This window comes from Piliocolobus tephrosceles, chromosome 5 (assembly GCF_002776525.5).
Source record: "Piliocolobus tephrosceles isolate RC106 chromosome 5, ASM277652v3, whole genome shotgun sequence".
NCBI lineage: Eukaryota > Metazoa > Chordata > Mammalia > Primates > Cercopithecidae > Piliocolobus > Piliocolobus tephrosceles.
The window spans coordinates 10,573,333-10,590,694 of record NC_045438.1 but is presented as its reverse complement, the minus strand read 5'-3'; the positions used below and the strand labels follow the sequence as shown (position 1 = coordinate 10,590,694).

General features: G+C 44.7%; 1 protein-coding gene across 9 annotated transcripts in view; it reads right to left on the bottom strand.

Moving 5' to 3' along the window:
• FYN (FYN proto-oncogene, Src family tyrosine kinase) overlaps positions 1-17,362 on the bottom strand; it is a 208,470-nt gene that overhangs the window by 2,613 nt on the left and 188,495 nt on the right. For all 9 annotated transcript variants that reach the window (XM_023219049.3, XM_023219048.3, XM_023219050.3 and 6 more), the window contains one exon: positions 10,622-10,753. In XM_023219049.3, the coding sequence (XP_023074817.1) occupies positions 10,622-10,753 (132 nt within the window). The remainder of the gene's footprint in view (positions 1-10,621; positions 10,754-17,362) is intronic.

Below are 17,362 nucleotides of genomic sequence, written 5' to 3'. Positions count from 1 at the left end.
AGCTGGAAGCAAGGGAGGAACTGGAGCCGCTGGGGAATGAAAGGCAGGCTTCTCCTCAGGCTCTGGACAAATGTGGACAGAGGCCAGCATTTCCTTCTCCACAATTCCACAATCCAACAAGCTCTGAACACCATCAAGTTTTTGTAACTCACTTGACTGTAGAACTGATCTGAACTGACCTCATTTGGCCACAAAACCTGAAATGGTTACGACACTATTGACTGTCTTTATTTCTTCATACATATTGCCCAGAAAGATTAGGAAGGAAGAGTGTGTAATCACGTAGCAGAATTGGCATTCTCCAAAGCATTTGCCTTGCGGCATCTTTCAGTACAGTCCTTGGTTTCATATTTCAGCAACGACAGAGCCTGGACCTGCAGAAATCTCCTGTCTCTGTCCCTTCCAGGAGCCCACAGGAACCGGAGGGGAAACAGGCAGAAGGGACTGATAGATCCTTCTGGGGGTGGTTACAGCCCCCGAAATGCCTCCTAATGCTTGACGCTGGCTCTGAGTGCCACCATCCAAAATGGCAGCACAGAATTTAATCATTCTCCTATTCTCCACAGAGCGCACGTCAGTACATGCTTCATTTCATTAAAAAACTACTCAAACGCAAAGATTTCACTTAAGAAAAAGTTTTCATCCAATGTCTGCCAGTGGAAAGTTTAATTGGCCACTGGGTCATTTTTCCAGTGCTCGGTCCAAGCCTTGGACACAGCAGACTTGGTGATGTGAACCTCAACATGTAGCGTCTTCCGAGGCAGTCTGCTTCCTGGGCATTTGGAGGCCAGGAGACAGGGTATAAGCTGGACCATGCAGGGCCCTGGCAGACCCACAGGATCAGGCTCCTTCTCGCTCTCCCCCTTTTCCTGTCTGAACCCCTCCGCTCTTCCCCACTCCTCTCCTCATGTTTTCTTCCGCGCAGACCTCTCAAAGCATGGGAAGCGTATGAAAACAATTCCATGCACTGGGCCAAGTGGAAATATACCAATGACAGCTTTGCCAGGAAAGGGGGATATTTCGACAATGCACTTGGCTGACAATGACAACTGGAATGGGACTCGCTCTTTTCCAACCATCCATAAACCAGGACCTGCACGGGCTGACCTGCAGACGTGGCATCTTCACAATGTACCTCTGCAACAATAACTGCAATCAAGATACGCCCACTCAGCAAGGCTTAGGCTAGTTTTTATTTTATAAACAATAGCTAAATTGAATGGATTGTGTTAATTCAGGGTGAGTGTCCCTTCTCTGTAACGCTTATGATCAGGAGTGTTTTAAATTTCAGATTTTTTGGGATTTTGAAATATGTGCATCATAGGGCTGCTCAACCAGTAAGCGGAGCATTTCCTTTGAGTGTTGTCAGTGCTCAAAAGGCTCCGAATTTTGGTGCATTCTGGATTTTGCATTTTTGGATTAGGGATACTCAACCTGTATTTAAAATATAGTGTTCTCAGCTATATGAATTTTGAAAATCATGTTTTGTTTTTTAAAAATTTTTTTAAATGGCTTTTACTCTGCACACTACCAAAAAGATGGGTCTATTTCATTTTTTTCCTCTTAGATGGTTTCATATTTTTGTTAGAGAGAAAACGGTCATTTCCTCTTTTTAGTCACTTTTCCCCAAGACATTGGCTTTACCTAACACCTGAGAGGTGAAGGGTAGTGAATAGGAAGGGAATAAACACGAGTTTGGGCACCAGGGAAGTTGGGAGAGTGTCTTGAGAGACATGGGAACACTAGAGAGAAGAATCTTTTCATTTTTTATTTATTTAATTTTTTTTTTTTGAGGCAAAGCGTGGCTCTGTCATCCGGGGTGGAGGGCAGTGGCACGATCTCGGCTCACTGCAGCCTCCACTTCCCAGGTTCAAGCAATTCTCCTGCCTCAGCCTCCCAAGTAGCTGGGACTACAGGTGCATGCTACTACACCTGGCTAATTTTTTTGTATTTTTAGTAGAGACGGGGTTTTGCTATGTTGGCCAGGCTGGTCTTGAATTCTTGGCCTCAAGTGATCTGCCTGCCTCGGCCTCCCAAAGTGCTGGGATTATAGGTGTGAGCCACCGCGCCCAGCCAGAAGAACCTTTTTATTGCGCTTCCAACTGAGGAGGTGGACAAGAGTACTGGGAATGCTTTTCCTCTTCCTCCTTTCTTTTGTTTTTGAAACAGAGTCTCGCTCTGTTGCCCAGGCTGGAGTACAATGGCACGATCTCAGCTCACTGCAACCTCCACCTCCCTGGTTCAAGCAATTCTCCTGCCTCAGCCTCCCGAATAGCTGAGATCCTTTTTCTCCTTTCTTAACAGAAAGAAGAGACAGAAACTTTATAAAACATGGTATCTGGGCACATTTTAGGGAAACAACGTCATAGACAGTTTAGCCTTCCAGGTTTCCTAGTGGGAGCTGCAAGGGAGAGCATTGTTCAACAGGAGGGAAGGTCCTGGCTGGCCAGTGGTGTCTGACTGTGGGAAGAGCCACATTCCAGCAGTATGAGTGTCCCGTGGTTCCCACAGAGAGGAGGCTCGGGGCTGGGGAGCCAGCAAGCACAGAGGCCACTGTCCAATTTTGTTCCAATCCTCTCCTCCTCTGCCCTTCCGCCCTTCGAGCCCCATGGGAGCAACCAGCCCCTCCTGCTGCCTCTCTAGAATCGCTCGGGAAAACAGGCCATCGTGGTGGGTCACTTTCATAGGGTACAACTGAACAGTACTCAATCCATAAAACACCTCCAGGACTTTGGGAAGCTGACGCAGGCAGATTGCTGGAGCTCAGGAGTTCGAGACCAGCCTTGGCAACATGTTAAATCCCTGTCTGTACAAAAAGTACAAAAATTAGCTGGGCATGGTGGCCTGTACCTGTGGTCCCAGCTGTTCAGGAGGCTGAGGTGGAAGGATTGCTTGACCCCAGGAGGTTGAGGCTGCAGTAAGCTGAGATCATGCCACTGCACTCCAGCGTGGGTGACACAGCGAGACTAGTAAGTCCACTGTGTGGGGGTCTGCCTTCGAGTCCCTCTTTCCCAGAGCCTCCATGGAACACCTCCTGTCAACTTAGATTTTAGGCTTTCAAACATGGTCCCTGACGTAGCATCATTTCCAGTTGGTCTGCCCCAAACACTGTAACTGAGATTCTCTAGCCAAGAGGACTGTACTCACTTCCTGCCATTATGATTATATTATCCTTTCTAAATCATTTTGCTGGCTTCCTCCAGCAAACTCAGAGGTCAAGTTTCCAACTCGCACTTTCAAACTCTGACTCTGCAGGGGTGCCAACGGTGTCTATTCTTGTGTGTGTGTGTTTTTTTCCTTTTTGTTTAAACTTCCCTATTCCACTTCTTTGAGCTGTACATGAACTCCGTAGTCTTCCCTTTTTTCTTTTAGATTCTTTGAAATAAATTTTTTTTTTAAGGGACAAGGTCTTGCTCTGTCACCCAGACTGGAGTGCAGTGGCATGATCATGGCTCACTGCAGCCTCGAACTCCTGGGCTCAAGCAATACTCCTCACACTTCAGTCTCCCAAGTAGCCAGGACTATAGGTATGCACCACCATGCCTGGATGATTATTTTTTATTTTTTTGTTGTAGAGATGTTGCCCAGGCTGATCTTGAACTTCTAGCCTCAAGCGATCCTCCATGCTTCAGCCTCCCAAAGCACTGGAATTACAGCTGTGAGCCACTATACCTGGTCTTCTTTTGGATTCTATAGGGAAGGAATAAAAATTACTTTCATTGGCAGAGCACCAAAATAGATGTCACTTCTTGACTTCTAATTTTGCCTCTTTTAGCAAGTGACTTGACTTCCCTTGAACTTAGCTCATCCATTTGTTAACAAAATACCTCAACATTCACTGTGCTTTCAGCTACTTGAAAAAATGTCTTTTATGAAAGAAGAGTGTTTGTGTTTTATAGCTTTCCATTTGTGCAGCTTCCCAATATGGATCTCAGATGGGCCATATCTGTACAACCAGGGATTTTAACTGTTATCTGTCCATGTTTGCATCTGGATTTGACTATGGGTTGCAAAACCTGGGTTTTTGTGCCATGTGAATAATTAAGCACTTTAACAATGGGAATGATGTTTAGGTTATCAGATATCCAAATTCCTTTTGCTAACTGAGCTGTCTGTTCAAAGGGAATTACACAACGTTGCGCATAAGGCCTTGGGTCTGAGGCTCCCCTTGCTTCTGTGCATAAACCCTGTGAAAAGGCCCTGTGTTTACACTTCTGTTAAGCAGGGCTGTGCTGGCGCTGGGAAGGAGGAGGGGTGTTAATGGTGCTTGCTCAGCATGAGGCTGCGCCATCGCATGTGCTTGTATTAACAGATTCTCATGTGTCCTTGCTATCGTACTGGTTAACAACCGTGACGCCGAGTTAGGTTTTAGTGTAGGATCATTGTGAAAACCCTGGGCAGAGGGAAGCTGATGGAAGAGTGTGGATGAGAATAAAGAACTTATCTTGAGAAGGTACAGTAATGACTTGTTTTGTTTTTCTTTCCCCATCTTGCCAGATGACCTCAGGACAGCGGCTTTTATTCAGCCCATTGTATTAATAAACACAGAAAGACAGCTACTCACGTAACTAAATACACAGGTATTTCTGTATTTGAAGTTGATAATATAGTCTCATAGAGAACTCCTTTGTCCCAGAAAAAAAAAGGGAGTGAAAAAGAGAGGCAGGGTGCCCATGAGGAAGGCCCTGGAACCGCACCCCTGAGACCAAGGAGCACTTGGGGCTGGAACACAGGACTGGGGGCCGAAAGTCCCTCTCTGGCCGCCCTCTTCGCACGCAGTCTCTGCTGGTCTCCCTCCTCTTCTCACCAGACACGCTGGCCAAGAAAAACCCTGTAGGGGGAGGTGACAGCATGACCTCCGGGCATTCCAGGCAGGGTTTCCTCCGAGGGAACATCGTGAGCTGTAGGAAAAACCCCAGGAGCTGTGGACGAGCCAGGGAGAGACACTGCACCCTCGGCTAAGATGAGAGCTTTCATTCGGCTTCCCAGTCTCCTCCTGGCTGGAGAGTCCTAACCCTTTCCTCTCCCATGAAAAACCTGCTCCTGCTGTTATCTTGAACACAGAGGAAAAGGTAGCTACGGTTCAGGTCTCTGAGGCGGAGGGAAGACCAGAGTGGCACCTGGAATCCTTTAAGGAAAGAGCCGCCAGTTTCATTAATTTCCCTCACTTCTTCAGGTCATTATCAAGCAACTAGATGTATTCAAGAAAGTCACCTGTTGAATGATTTGAAAGTGCTTCCAATGAATAAGTGTGGTTTGCTTAAGAAAGTGTTCCTGGCAAGGCGTGGTGGCTCATGCCTGTAATCCCAGCACTTTGGAAGGCCAATGAGAATGGATCACCTGTGGTCAGGAGTTTGAGACCAGCCTGGCCAACATGGCGAAACCCTGGCTCTACCAAAACTGCAAAAATTAGCCGGGTGTGAAGGCGGGTGCCTGTAATCCCAGCTTCTTGGGAGACTGAGGCAGGAGAATCACTTGAACCTCGGAGGCAGAGGTTGCAGTGAACTGAGATCACACCACTGCATTCCAGTCTGGGTGACAGAGCAAGACTTCATCCATCTCAAAAAAAAAAAAAAAAAACAAAAACAAACAAAAAATAAATAAATAAAGGGTTCCTGCTCTACCAGGTCCTGCCAAATCCACAAAACAGCTGTTCAGTTAAGAGCCAGGGCACAGAATGGCCAGGACACTTTGCCTAGAACAGTGTTGGAACATGATGTTTGAAATGATCACGGGGTCAACTTTCCAGAACAACTTTGAGGACAGAGGCTACCTTGTGGCTGGGAAAATATATATCTATGTGTGAAGATAATAGAATACAGTTAAAAGGCTTTGCGGGCTATGGGCTAAATTTAAAAACCTTGTTTCAAAAACCTCATAGGTGAGTTCTTTTTTTTCTGTCTCATTCACTCATTTATTTGCTCATACTTACTGAGAGTCTACTATGGGGTGGACCCGTGCTGGGCCTTGGGAACCCATCAAAGGAACTCCCTTCTCTGAAGCTACTGAGAAATACAGACACACAAACAGGGGGCCCAACAGAAATATGCTAGGTGTCATGGAGGCAAGCAGAGAGAGCACCCCATTTGGTCTGGACATGGGGAAGGCTTTCCAAAGCAGATGATGTTCAGCTGGGCTTTGAGGGGTTCTCAGGCAGACAGGGGAGCCACAAAGACAGGCTTGCATGTTCAAGAGAGATCTCCTGATGTGTCTTGGGTAATGTGTGAAGGATGGAAGACAGCAAGAGAGAAATCATGTCCCATCATGTCACTCTCCCGCTCAAATCCCCTCACTTCCCATCTCACTAAGAGTAAAAGCAAAAGTTCCAACCATGAGCTAGAAAGGCCTTATCTGATTTGCCCCTGGGGCTGCTGGGACCTGCTGCTCCTTCTGCTCCAGCCAGGCTAGCCTCCTGTGGTTCTGGAGGGTCTCTGCACCCTCCCCTTCCCCTGTTGGAAGGCTCTGCTCCCAGATACCCACCTGGCTGGATTCTCGCTTCCTTCAGGTCTTTACTGACCAGTGAGGTGCTCCTTTGCCACTCTCCCCTCTCTCCCCTTCCCTGTTTTATTTTTCTCCCTAGCTGTTACTAGCTATATTTTGCTTCTTTATCTTTGTTTATTGTTTGTCTCCTCAAAGAAGAATGGAAGTCTATGAGGACAGCAGCATTTGTCTGTTGCTTCACTGCTGTATTCCTGGTGCCTGCAACAGTACCTGGCATGTAGTAGGTACACAATAAATATTTGTGGAATGACTACAGAAAAAGAGTTATAAAGAACTATGTAAAATGACGGTTTCTAGGATTTATCTGGAAGGCAAAGGGAAGCTGTGGATGTTTTTAACTAGCAGGGTGAGATAACCAGGTCTGTGTTTTCTGGGATACTAACTCTGCTGGCGACAATGGCAGAATGGTGGGTGGGTGGTGGGGAGGCGGGGAAAAACTGGAAGCAGAGAGGAAAAGAAGGGTTTGAGAACGGTTTTAAAGGTGAAATGACAGGTAAAAATGCATAACTCTGATTTTATGCATCAACCCCAGAAAACTGCTTTTACTTAAGTGTTTTTATTTCTCATACACAATAATCCATCAGTATGAAATCAGTTCTAATCTTGAGGTAAAGAATGCTTCTGAACCCTTGCTTGCAGAAAAGCAAGCTAGCCTGCAATGCAGAGAATGCATTCTGGTCAGGCTGTTAGCAGGGAACTGATGGAGCTCTTCCTTGGAACTGCATCCATACTTGTTACACATCTTGAAAGCAACCTTCCTCATCTGGTAAGGTGATGTAACTTTTCTCCACCACCCCCCTGTTAATCTCAGCATTGTATTTCAGTATTTTTTTTTCCTTCAGCTTCAAGGTTCTCATTCAGTTTGAGACTGTCCTCTTCCCTTCCTTTTTGTCCATTCCTCTCACACAACTTGCCAATGTTCTATTATCTCCGCCTCCCTTTGCCCTTTATTTGGTCACACCTCACATACTCCAACGCAAGTTCCTTCTGGGATTGTCACTTCTGGGCCTTCTTTCACGCTGGGCAAAGATGCCTGGAAAGCTTTCATAAAACCGATTTATAAGTCACCTCCTCCTCCTGCACCTCCATCTTCACCTACCAGCCAAAGGACCTTTCTTATGTGTCAAGGAAACAGCAGGCTATTCTCAGGTATGGAAGACTCAGAAAAATGTACCACCATCTACTGTTCTCCAAAAAAGAATTACTTGTAAATAGACTCTAGCCAGTCGAGACATTACTACTGCATCGAAATGCTGAATGGAAATCATGACGGACCGGGACTTGGAGTCCGTCCTGGGGTACCAGCAACAGGCACAAAGACACAACATGGGAAGTTGGGAAGTGAGCCCTCAGCGTACACTGACTGACTTGCCACACCAACAAATAGCAAGAATGCAGAGAGGAAGGTCCTTCTTTGCTTTCACAGTGACATCTGAAGGAAGCTTCATGAAACCTCTTACTCCTTAGGAATTATTATCCTTTGTTAGGGTAACAATCCTGTAACTGGAATCCCTCTGTAAAAGCTTCTCCCTCAAGGATTGAGTTTTCTGTTGGATTCACAAACCCAATGAAACAGGATTATAGCTATGTTAAAAAGCAAAACCCAGAAAGAACCCATGGCTAGAGACAGGCCTGGGAACAATTTTTTGTGACTTTCTTTGAATGAGGACCAGCTCATGACACCCCCAATGAGGACACAGTTCCCTGGTCACCACTGCCAACCAGCAAGGCCCCAACGCAGGCTCTCGGCCACCTTTCCAGCCACATCTCCAGGTGTGTTCCTGTACGTGGCATCTTCTCAGATTCATCCTGTGGTCCCTGGCACTGTCCTCCCAGGCCTACGTGCCTTCCACGTGCCAGACCTTGGGATGCTTTCCCACTTTCTGGGTTTGAGGAAACCCTACTTGCCTTCCAAGGTCTGGCTTACTTGCCTTCCTTACACAGCTCCCTCTCTCCAGCACTCCTCCAGAGCTAGAGGCAGTTATCACAGCCCACTGCAGACCAGCACGTGCTCACAGCTCTCTCTGCAGGAGCTGCTGGAGTTAGTTCTCACTTCAGACTCCTCTGCCATCCTCATAGGACTTGGCATGAAGAGTCCCTGTCAGACCTGCTGTGTGTGGATACCTGGATCAGGTGTCCCTGACCCCATGATCAGAATGAAGATCTAGGCCCCATAGTAGGTAAAGCCAAGTAATCCATCTCTTCAGGATGACTCCCTCTAATAATAAACAAGGAATAAAGAAGGCTGGTTTCTTCCTGGATTTGATGCATATTTTACCTATCTGACTGTAACGTCCACGAACACAGGGGCTACATTTATTTACTTGCCCACTGTGCTGACAATGCCTAGCCTGAGGCAGGTACTAATCAAGGCTTGCTGAGAGTATGAAGGTCTTATTTGCAGTATTTCCCGGATAGAGGAAAATGCCTGGCACAGTTCACAGTGACTGAAGCTACGCTGAATGAATCCTAGTCTAAGTGGTAAAATGAGGCCATTTTCTTTATGCTAAAACCGAACCTGACAAAAGACTTGCTGAGAAACGCGCACCTGCCTTCCTTCTCCCAGGCTCCCCCCACCCCCGCTCCACCCCTTTGTCTTGGTTTCTGTGTGAGATTCTGAGTAACAAAAAGCTGCTTTGTATTTACTACAAGGGAAGGCTTCACAGCAATGCAAACAACATTAACCTTTCTTCCTCGACTGCATTTAACACACAGGGTGACTATAAACCTGGGGGGATCAGGAAGAAATCAGCTCAAAATTCAGACAAGAAATCAAGAAGAGATGCCTGCACATCTTCCCCTTTGAGAAGCGATTCAGAAACCCCCACGCTATGCTCCATCCCCCAGGGCGGCCCTTTCTTCTGTGCTGGTTGGCGATTCCTGGAGTGTCTGCCCGTGTGTGCATGCCGGGAGCAGCAGTCACTGCAGCATCAATAAAACTGACTTACACCCGCATCTCTAAACGTCGGCACTTCAGAGACTGGGAATTTGTCAATTTTGCCTCCATGTCAACCTGGCTCTCCTAGGAGTCTCAAGGCTATGCCAACCCAGAATGAGATTATCGTGATGTGCCCCTCTCTGTGTTCTCTGAAGATGACCAGAAACAATCATAAAATAGGCACAAAGGGATTACCAATTAATCTGCCTTCGCTGGCTCTGACTGCAAAGATATGATTACAAACCCAGGATTTGCAAGAGACCTAAATTCCTCATTAATCTTCACTATCGTTTCTATCACTGTTTTTGTTTGTTTGTTTTTTTCCTTCAAGCTCCTTTCTTAGGCAGAGAATGAGGGGGAGCTATGTTCTTTCTTCACTCAGCTGTAACTGAAAAATATGTCCTTAACATTTCAAAAAAGCAGATCGTCCCTGGGCTATAACCACTAAAGCGTGGAGGTGAAATGGCATGGGTGTCCTTTATGTCACCATCTGTCGACGTTAATCAATTTCAGCATGGATAACCCAAACTCGTGGTTTCTTTGGAAAGCATAAATCTGAAAATCCAGAAACATTCCAGAGTCTAAGAATTTCCAATTTCTTTACATTATACTTGCTTTGATATCACATGTTTTGACTGTTCAGCAACAGGCAGTAAGTGGGCTCTACATTGCATTTCGCATGTGCCTCTGCTCTCTGTGGCCATCTGGAGCCGCGTCCTGCGGAGAGAACAGGTCCTGCCATGTTCCTCCCAGGCTCACTCCATGGGTCAGTGCTACAGTGTAATCAAAAAGCAGTGGGGCTTTTCTCCTTCTCTTTCCCAGACATGTCTGCAAACTCCATTTGGGCAGAGGCACTGCCAGTGACATTTCTGCTCTGGGAACCACAGACATATACTCCTACTGAGACAGGAGGGATTCTATGAACTGGAAGGGGACTGAAGCATTTAGACCAGCTGCTACTTACATTAATCCTGACACACAGTTCATGGTGGCTGCTTGTCTACATACATGGTGGCTCCCAGTTCTGCTTTTCTCTGGCTGAATACCTGGCCGTGTTCTTCAAACTCAAGCTCAGCAGAAAGCTGAGGATGGGGCTTAGAAAGCAAAGTGGATGAAGTTTCCCCAAATGGTGTCAAAAAAGCCTCCGATCCCAGGCCCACATCTGCGAGGCCCTGCTCTTACCTGGGTATGGCACTCTTCCTTTGGTGACCAGCTCTGTGAGTAAGATTCCAAAAGACCACACGTCAGACTTGATCGTGAACCTCCCGTACAGGGCTGCCTCGGGGGCCGTCCACTTGATGGGGAATTTTGCACCTGCAGAACGAACACCAGGTTATTCATCAGGCAGAGGGCGCTGCACTGGGCATGGGGTGTGAGAGGGAAAGGCACGTGCAAACTACTTTCATGAGAGCAGGTTTAGAGGGGAGGACAGAAAGGAGGTGAAGCAGGGATGGGCCGGAATTGGGAAGATGTAGGGTCTGGTCTTGGCTGTGTGACCCTAAGGAATCTAGCTCAAAGCACCTTAATACCTCAATAAAGGGGGGGAGAAGCCCTGGTTTCTTGTGATTTAGGAAACTTATATATATATTTAACTTTGAAATAATGCTATGTTTTAAAACACACAGATAGGATTTAGTCACAATGCTGCTCTCATGAGTCCTCTGGTATGTAAGATAGTGTGGTCTCACCAGGTACACAAAACCAGATTAAAACACAGAGCGGCTCCCAGGGTGGGGACAACTGGATGCAGCCCATGTGTTCTGCTGAAATGGGTTAGATTTCCCAAAGGCCTCCCACACCCACAGCAGGGAAAGGGATGTGCCTCCAGCTCCTTCTCTCTCCACATTTGCTCTCCCTGTAGCGGCCATCTTTACTCCTGGGATAATTTTTTCTTCTAAACTGTAAGATCACTTTCTTACCACCTTTTCTTCCACCATCCAGAAAGAGTAGTATTTAATGTTTGTTTTTTAAAGAGCAGTTTTGCCTCCATGACTGTCTTATGAGTCTCTGACTTTTCAAGACCAAGGTGCCAATTCACGTCAGTCAGTGGAGTCTTTTTTATTCAAAAATTTAACTGATCATTACAATAATCCTCTCTCTAAACCAAAAGGAAGGGTGTGGTCCACCTTGCTTTCTACAAGCTTGATGTGTGTGCAGGGAATTAAAAGGGATTCAGGCCAGGTGCGGTGGCTCACGCCTGTAATGCCGGCACCTTAGGAGGCAGAGGCGGGCCAATCATTTGAGGTCAGGAGTTCGAGACCAGCCTGGCCAACATGGTGAAACCTTGTCTCTACTAAAAATGCAAAAATTAGCCGGGCATGGTGGCACGAGCCTGTAGTCCCAGCTACCCAGGAGGCTGAGGCAGGAGAATCACTTGAACCCCGGAGGCAGAGGTTGCAGTGAACCGAGATCATGCCACTGCACTCCAGCCTAGGTGACAGAGAAAGAGTCCGTCTCAGAAAAAAATAAAATAAAATAAAATAAAATAAAAGGGATTTAGCAGCTTATGCTCTCAAACATTCGGCTCAGCAATTATAAAGCAGTTCCAGGTATTTTACTGAACAAACTAAAAGAAAAACACAAGGAATTTTTATTATTTATGGAAACACAATTACATGTTTAAAGCATGTTCATTCTACTTAAGGAGCTCCTAAAAATCATACAAAGGCTGACAAAATCAGCATGTTTCATAGAATCTTCTATAAAAAGTCACTATGTACAAAAGTGGCGAATGATTAAAATATTTAAATTGGCACAGTTTTAATAGCCAGAGGTATGATAAATTATAGCAATTAGATTTTTCTCTTAAATACAGCATATGATAACATCTTTAGTAAATCTACCCTGGCATTTTCAGGCAATATAATTTTCCTCTCCATCTCTCATGCGTCTGTGTGAAATGAAATGAAAAAAAAAAAAAAAAATCCTACTATTTCATTATGAGGCATCTCACATTAACACTGGAGCAGAAAAGTTATTCTATAGTTTTCCTTTTATGCATAGAGTTATTTTTAATTAGTTATGTTTCTCAGGCATCATTATTTATATCTTTCCTTACATGCTAGATGATTCCACGTAAGACCTGGTATTCTCTGAATAGTCGTTTTGTTTTTAAAGTTTCTTTCAAAGCATTCTTCTCACACTTCCTATCCTTGAGTATTCTGTTCACGCAGCTTTGGACTCTGAGCCACTGGGATTAATGTGATAGATTTTCTTCAGTGTTGAGAGCAGACTTTGCCCCGGACCAAACCTCAGCTGGAGTTCTCTTACTTCAGAGAATTAAAGGTATACTACATTCATTCCTATTTAAACCATCTCTTGAGCCAAATGGCTTGGAAATCTCTGACCATCTCTGAAGTAAATGGAACATTTTTCTCTGCTGTGCAGACAAACCCTGTAAATAAAATGACAACCAAAGGAGTTGTTTTTCCTCTTCTTTGAATCACTCGACATTGGTGAAGGTGTGTGTGTTGCTGAAAGCGACTATTTAAAATTTGGATACAGTCATGTTAGATTTTCCAAGTGATTTCATAATTTCAGATTAAAAAAACCAACGGCAATATCAGCCAGTTGCATCAGTCCACTTCATTATTTTCTCATTTTATAATCTACAATAAGGATTATAATATATAAACCTTCAAAAAATGTTAAAATAAAGGCTGCAAAATGTAAGGAATCTTTGAAAGGAAGTCATTTGTAGATATGTGGTCTGACTACTAAGCTGACTTAAATTTGTTTTGTATTAATTTTATTTCTAAGACAAGCAATATATTTATACCAAACAATGTATTTATAATGTATTTGGAGGAATAAAAAATAATGTCTTTGTCCAACTTCTCCTGCTTCTTCCGTCTTAAAATAGCAGCCACTTTAGACAAAATAAGCTTCTTTATAGATAACTCATTTTCCTTTTCAAGGAAGACAAAAGGTTAAATCAAAGCAGCAAAAAGGTATTAATGATTAACTGAGGTTTCTACTGAAAAGAGCTAATCCCTGCTTCCTCTTCCACACATCTCATTACTTCTGTTTCCCCTTATCCTGGCATCCCATCTCCTGAGGGTACAAAGCTACTGGCCCTAAAACGCAGCTGTAAACGTGGAGGAGTTAACTGGGGATTTTTGGCAGGTGTCTTTACAACTAGCCATGCAGGCTGCACAGTGTGAAACCCCGGTCTATGAAAACAGCATCCCTAAGGTTGTGTAGTACATAACCTATACAATCCCACAGGTGTCCCTGCTGCAGGGCTGCTGCAGTGGGCTCTGTAAGTTAGGAGACTTCAGACACCTTGAAGGAAGGATCTCCTGGGTGTAAATGTTGCCTTTCCCTTGAAAGTAAAGTTCTGACAGGCAACAAATCAGAATCAAAGCGGTCTTCTAAGTAGTATGGACTTACAGAACAATGGAGAAAACATCAGAACTGCAATGCAGTTAACTTGGTATTGTTATGTAACTAGCTGATTCACTCTTTGAAATTCTTCTGCTTGGAAGCAGGATTTAGATACGAAAACAGTTTTCTCCTCTTCGCATTTTATTTAGAGGGAACAGAGCAAACTATACAGGTAATGGTCATCTATGTCACTGTTATCTTGAGCTTTACTGTAACACTTAGTGTGTCTGTTCCATGTTTACATGAATTCAAAAAAAGAAGTGACCACTCTGTCATTTCTTACTGAATTAGCTTAACAGTTTAGGATTCTTTAGGATTCTTTTAAGCCAATACACAAAGGCCATAACATGTGTGCGTGTGTGTGCGGTGTGTGTGTTTGGAAGCATCTTTTCCACTGAATGTTTTCCAGGTACGATTTGCAAATATTACCAAACTCCCAAGCCATTGCTGAAACCTTGACTTGTCATGGTGAAAACTTGACAACCTGGTGTTGTCACTGGGGCCCATGTCCTAGAACTTCCAGGTAAGAGGGTCTTTGTACCTTAGTCATTTAACTCCCAGTTAGCCTTAGGCTGAATCATTCCTGTGATGAATAAATATGTCGATATTTTAAATAATTTCTGATATACAGCTTGATCCTATTTCTCTGAATTCTGTTGAGATACGAAATGAGTGGTCACAAACTCTGTGTAACATCAGGGGTCTCATTCACTCCCGTGGCTCCAATGACTATCTTGAACCCAACGATGCCTGCATTTATATCACCAGATGGGACCTCTCTCTTGAGTCCCTGACTTGCATAACCAGTTTCCCTTTCAATTGTCTCTCCATCATCACAATGGAGTTCTCTCTGACGGATGTCTCTCCATCATCACAATGGAGAGACAATTGAGAAGGAAACTGGTTATACAAGTCAGCGCCCCTATCAAATGCAACATCCAAGATTTACCTTCCCCACAATTTGGCTTCTCAATCCTTGGTGACTTTGTAAACCACCCAGTTGCTGATAACAGAATCCTGAGAATCATCCTCGCCTGGACACTCTATTTTTCATTATTGTACACTCGGATCCCAGCACAGGGCCTGCCTATTGAAGGAGGTCAATACATCTTTACTGAATGATCTCTGTGCCCTCCTGCTTTGTCTGTGCCCATGTCAGGTCCATTACATCCTGACCATTTCATACTCTTGAATTCACTACCCTTCCTCTAGTCCTCACTTGCTCAGCATGCCCACCCTATGTTTCTACAGTAGCCTTCTAATATAATCCACATGCATAATCTGGTACCTACCTACTTCCCCAGCTGCTTCTTATCATCCCAGACATGTTCTCCTCTGCTCTCCTCCTCTCTCCTCTACAACCGCTCCATTGCCCTTCTTTGACTGCTTTGCAAATGCCAGGCTCCTACCTACTTCAGGGACAGGCTATTTCCTTTGTCAAAAGTCCTTACCCCATGGCTAATTCTTACTCCTCTTTTGCTCCTAGCCAAAGTGTTACTTGCATAGGGAACCTTTGCCTGATCACTCAAGACTGGGGTAGGTTTCCTACTTCTATGCTGCCAGAGCACCTCCCTTTTTGTAGCTGTCACTATTTTTTTTTCCAGTAAATATTGCCTAATGAAGCTGTTATTATTAAAGTGCAATGAATGCATGAATTGTCTGGAGGCTGTCTCTGTCCACAGATACATACTGTGCTTGAGTGCTGGAGCATGTCTTCCCGGATGGCCAGCACATCTCCAGTACTGAGTACAGTGTCTGGTGCAGAGAAAGCACTTGATAAACAGGTGCTGAATGAATGAATGAGTAGCTGGACAGCCCTACCCTTTTTGGCTGAATAACCACAGTTCCTTACAGAGCATATTATCAGTTCCCTGCCCTCTGGTGAGTCCTCTACTTGTCCTTGGTGACAGCACCAGGGTCACTGTCTGGATGCCCTTTTAAGAGTCTAATAATTGCCAATTGAAATGAAAAACCAATAGCCACACCCTAATGAAACTTAAAACACCTGGAGAACCCTACATTTTCACTGCCAAAGGAAGTGTGTTCAGATCCCCTTTGGGTCAGAGTGAATGTATCTGAGTGAGGGAGCCCCACATTTTATTTTCTGAGGACAAGGGGGCCTAGCTCACTGGGGCTGCAGCTGGGGATGGGGGTGGTTAGTTACATCAGCAGAAAGACAAGGTGGCAAGGGGCTTTGGGAGAGTTGACAGTGAAACAAAGTGGAAAATCCTTAGTAGACTGGATTAAGAATAAATTCTTAATAGACTGGGATGAATGCAAGTGACTAGGCATCAACCATTTCGACCTCACTGAGCCCTGGTCTTCCTCATTTAAAGTAACGTTAATAATCATCCATGCTTCAGGCAAGAGAAAGGAGAGGGCTGTGGATTTATTCAGTTATCAAAGTTTGTCCACAGAAATAACACAAACACCCACCACTGCTGGGCTGGCTTGTTCTCTCTTTTTTCCTACCACCAGTATTTTTGGAGTATTCCGCAGTGCCCGGCACTGCACTTGGTACCAGGAGGATGAAAGTGAATGCAGTCTCTGGCAGTCATGGAGCTGGAAGCTTAGTTTGAGGGAGATAAAATAAATGAATGGCTTTTACATATGTCAACTACAATAAAGTGCTATGGAGAATAATAAGATGGGGTACAAGGACAGATTTTGTGGGACTCTGTAAGCTGCACTAGGATTCTGGATTCCATCCTAAGAGCATAAAGTCACTGGGCTGTGAGCAGAAGCGCGATAACTTCCCACATTGTTCTTTTCCCTTGTCTTTTAAAACATGGAAGATAACACATCATTACCTTGAGAATGATTTATGATGAGACAGAATGGGAAAAGTGCTTTGACTTTTCAAAACTCTTCAAAAGCATCATGACATTTCAAGGCCCATGGGTGTCTATCAGCAATTAGCAATTGGGTAGATGATGCTTCCATTGTCGCTTCTGTCATGTTTACTTAACGAGTGGCTCTGGGTACATTTGTACTATTTTAGCACACTTCTCACATTTGAATAATACCAATAATCTTGGCAACAAAGCAGTAAAACTTAGCATGATCCAACCTGCAAAGCTCAAACATTTATATGAGAAATGCATGAATTATTTTTCTGAGTTTATTCTCCCCCATGTTCTTCCTTTCTTTCCAAGCATTTTGCTTGTCTCCCCTGTGGGCTCTTCTTGCTTGGGTTTGCTCAAGTAAGCTTCCTGCCTCTCCTGAGTAGCTAGGACTATAGGTGTGTACCATCATGCCTGGCTAATTTTTACTTTAATTATTATCATTATTTTTTTTTTGAGACAGTCTCGCTCTGTTGCCCAGGCTGGAGTGCAGTGGTGTGATCTCAACTCACTGCAACCTCCACCTCACAGATACAAGCAATTCACCTGTCTCAGCTTCCTGAGTAGCTGGGACTACAGGTGCACACCATCATGCCTGGCTAAGTTTTGTACTTTTAGTAGAGACGGAGTTTTATCATATTGGTCAGGCTGGTCTCGAACTCCTGACCTCAGGTGATCCACCCACCTCGGCCTC